Raw genomic sequence first — 3,878 nt, forward strand, 5'->3', positions numbered from 1 at the left:
CTATAAAGAGTTAAAGTAGTAACTATTTACATCCCTTCTACTTTGAAGTTGTTTTATTAAAAAATAAAACTTCATACATTTTTTTAAAAAATGAAAATCCAGAAGTTATTAGACAAGTCTGTCACACAAAGGCTTTTACATCAGTAATGAGTGAAGTGGTAGCATTCCTTATGTAAAATCCGCACAGTCACCTCCCAGCTTGGGTCTTCATGGTTCAAGTGTTTTATCCCATATCTTAAGGTGTGGTCCGCTTTCAAATAAAATTCATCTTCTCGATATTCTGTTCCCAGTTAAGGCTTTCTTTACGTCCTCATCTCACACGACAGGAAAGCTGGCCATGGTGGCGATTCCACAGTGATTGTCCCGGTCCTTGGCCAACAGCATGTAGCCCTCCATGCCCCAGTTTGTACCCCAGCTGCAAGAAGACAGGGTTTGCCATTTATTACAAACAATGAAACACGTTTCCCTTCATGAACCATCACACCCGACACTGAGCAGGGCCCCCGAGACCAGGACAGATTCAGGAAGAATCTGGAGAGGCCGTTCCTGTTCCTGCTCGAGTTCTAACCCAGCACAGACCTTTCGCAGACTACAAATGGAAACACAGAGAAAAGAAACCCTTGGGGCCAGATGCATTTCAGAAATGAGAAAACTTTCAAGTTGAGAAATGCAATGGTAGCAAAACTCTCAGGCCCCTATCCAGCTGCTGTCGTCACGTGAGTCTGTCCCTTCCCCCTAAGTGGCATAAACACTTCAGGGATTCAGAAGCGTGTTCAAGGGTTTGAGGATCGGCCTCCAAACACTGATTCTAAAAAGAATTCTCTTTTCAATTTCCAAGATAGGTGTTCTTGGCTCTTTATACCTGTTCTTGACAATCCAGTATTTTTTGTCATCCGATTCTTCTCCTTCAAAGCCATAGCCAACCACCAGAACGCCGTGATTCAGGCGTGTATTGCTGCAGCTTGGATCATAATAAATGCCTGAAGAAGAGAGATTCAGTGCTGAGGGGGATCATCCAAGTGACATGATAACATGTGACAGCGACCTAGTGACCACAGCAGAGGCGGCATCTCAAAATCCGGTTGTGACATCAATCGAGATAAGATTTAGAAACCAGATCTTTTGGTTTAGCTAGGCTAGGGATTTAGGACATCATCTAATACTAGCAGAAATATATATTGTCACAATCTCTTTTGTAAAGAACAGTGAAGAGGCGTAAAAGACCACTTGTTGAAACTGTCATTCTACCATATGACGTCCGCCGAAGAAGCAGCAGAGAACAGAAAGTTACTTGAGTCAAGGGGTTCTTTCCAGTGTCAGTTTCAGTAGTAAAATTCTTTGGAACATTTGAAGGTCCAAGCGTTGGAAAAAAGTAAAGTAAGCTATACCAGTCAAGTTATGTAGCCATTTAAATATATTTATAGGGGCGCCTGGGTGGCTCAGTGGGTTAAAGGCCTCTGCCTTGGCTCAGGTCATGATCTCAGGGTCCTGGGGTCGAGCCCCACATCGGGCTCTCTACTCCGCAGGGAGCCTGCTTCCCCCTCTCTCTTGGTCTCTGCCTGCCTCTCTGCCTGCTTGTGATCTGTCTGTCAAATAAATAAATAAACTCTTTTAAAAAATTAAATATATTTATGAAATACTTAAAAGCCTGGGGATAAGGGTCAAGTCATGTTAAATGGTGACAACAGGCACAAGGATCACATATACAGAATAAGCCACCATGCTAAATCCATACCCTCCTGAGTCCCACATACCAAAGAGCCCATCTTGCTGTTTGTCATGCTGGTTACCCGCATTTTCTGGCCAATTTTCTATGTAGACAAATGCTCACCTTTTTTATAGAACTGGAAGGAATACGGTCTTGAGTCTACAGCAGCAGAGACGGGCCCCACAGTCGCCACTGTGGTCATAAGACCATCCTCCTTGTTTAAGACGTGCCAGAAGGTAGTCACGTTGGCGGCAGAGTTCTCAGGCCTGTATCTGCAGTATTCATTCTTTCAAAGGTAAAGGAGAAGAGACTTGATTAATACCGTCCAAAGGTAAAGAAGAAGAGACTTGATTAATACCGTCCACCTCCTGGGGAACACGAGCTCAAGACGGTTTGCAGCTGAATGATGTCTAAGTGGAGTGTGTTATAAAACATCTCAAGATGCAACATGTGATTGCTTGTTTTGAAATTGAGAAATGAGGCAATATCTATTCAATGAGACACTCCTTTGGTCTACTTGTGCATAGATTTTTCACTCTGGAGATCCTGTACTGTATTTAGAACGGTATTTGTGTTGCTGTGTGACCTAGAAGTGGGAACAGCTGTATGGTAACCCTGTAGGTGGAAAACTGTGCCAGGCTAACAGATTTTAATCTGTTCTGACCATGTGCAGATAGAGTCTATAGTCTAAAATGAGAATTCAAAATATAGGCTTTTTTACTGAAAATGCTCAACTTTGATAAAAGATAAGGAAGTCTGTTTACCCTTGCAAGATACGGGTAGGATTCCTCTGACTCTAGGCCTCCGTTGTCCTTAACATATTGGAAGGCAAAATCCATCAGGCCACCGCGGCAGCCCTCATTGCCTTGAGACCAAGAGCAGTCCACGAGGTTCTGCTCGCTCAGTGACACAAGTTTGCCGGTTTTCCGGAACATCTGTCCTTCAAGGGCACCAGCTGCACTGAAAGCCCAACAAGATTGACACTGACCCTGAAAACAAAATGATACAGCTCTTAGTCTACACAGTTAATCGCAAGACTTGATAACAACCCTTACATCTGAAAACTCTTCCAAAAAATAACAAACAGTATACGGTGTCTCGCTTCCATCGAAGGACACTGGTCCCTCTTGGCTTTGCTCTTGGAAAGGGAGCTGCCGAGTACTGTCTCACCTGATCCTTCACGGGAGTCACGTAGCCTTTCTCTCTCCAGTCCACGGACGAGGGGATCTCAGCAAAGAGAGGTGCTTGGAACACGTTCCGGTCCTCTTGCTTCTGGATTTTGAGGTCATTCAAAACCTGTTGGAATTCTTCACTGGTCTTCAAGGAAAAGGAAATAGAATGTTGACAAGCATGAGATTTTTTTTTTTAAAAATCCTAGAGGAAGCACAAAACATTCAGCAAAGCCAGCCACACTCACCAGGTCACCAAAGTCATTCATTGCCATCGTGAAGCTGTGTTTCCCTTGGCTGTACTCCTGGTTGTGCTGTTCAATCACTTTCAGGTTCATCTCCCACACTGTTCTCCTCCGTCCTTCTTCATCCTAGAGACAAACATACAACGCATCATGTTGATTTCTATCTAAGCTCAGCTCCTCTGCACCAAGTGGATGTGCTCACAGAGGGGAGCAGAGACCTTGACTAGGGCTGGGCTGATGCTCCAGGAGCTGCTCTCCAGCAACCACACGGCAGGACATCTGTCCCCATCGTGCGCAGTCACAGTGCGCTACTTCCTGCCTGGGTACCAGTGGCTTCCAGAAGCTCCTCTCCACTGTGGACTCCCACCAGCATAGAACATTCCCTGGGGTCTCAGTGGACAGCTCAGATGTTACCAACCTTGTTGTACAGTCTCTTGTGTGCCGCCTTCCACTGGGACCAGCGTGCATCTAAGCTCTGATCGAGTTGTGGAGCAGCTGAGGCTATTCCTAGGCAAAGGGCAGCCAGGAAGAGAGAAGGATGCATGTTTCAAAACCTAGGAAAGGAAAAGAAATGGGTTTTTGATTAGACCAAACCATCTGAAGAGCCATCCTTTACTCTGAGATGTTAGAACCACTATGGTACAGTAAAGACATTGCGTTAATCCTCCCAAGCATTTCCACGGGGCTGTGGAGAGGTGGCATGTGAAGGGGGCTTCCTGGCCTGTTCCCCGCCCTGCGACCCACCTGCTGCTTCCA

The 3,878-nt window shown here is 45.4% G+C and overlaps 1 protein-coding gene across 1 annotated transcript; it reads right to left on the bottom strand.

Moving 5' to 3' along the window:
* Positions 1-315: 315 nt before the first annotated feature.
* Positions 316-3,666, bottom strand: LOC123953266 (procathepsin L-like). Its single transcript, XM_046023345.1, has 7 exons — positions 3,541-3,666; positions 3,126-3,248; positions 2,879-3,025; positions 2,473-2,697; positions 1,832-1,994; positions 863-980; positions 316-415 (listed from the first exon to the last, which is right to left on the bottom strand). Exons 1-7 carry the CDS (start codon positions 3,664-3,666, stop codon positions 316-318), a joined length of 1,002 nt encoding a protein of 333 aa, XP_045879301.1.
* Positions 3,667-3,878: the final 212 nt, after the last annotated feature.

Source organism: Meles meles, chromosome 11, assembly GCF_922984935.1.
Source record: "Meles meles chromosome 11, mMelMel3.1 paternal haplotype, whole genome shotgun sequence".
Taxonomy (NCBI): Eukaryota; Metazoa; Chordata; class Mammalia; order Carnivora; family Mustelidae; genus Meles; species Meles meles.

Coding starts and splice junctions, on each gene's coding strand:
- LOC123953266 (XM_046023345.1), bottom strand. CDS start 3,666: ATGCATCCTTCTCTCTTCCTGGCTGCCCTTTGCCTAGGAATAGCCTCA. Junction 3,026..3,125: donor TGAATGACTTTGGTGACCTG/GTGAGTGTGGCT, acceptor TTTTCCTTGAAG/ACCAGTGAAGAATTCCAACA. Junction 981..1,831: donor CTTCCAGTTCTATAAAAAAG/GTGAGCATTTGT, acceptor TCTCTTCTTCAG/GCATTTATTATGATCCAAGC.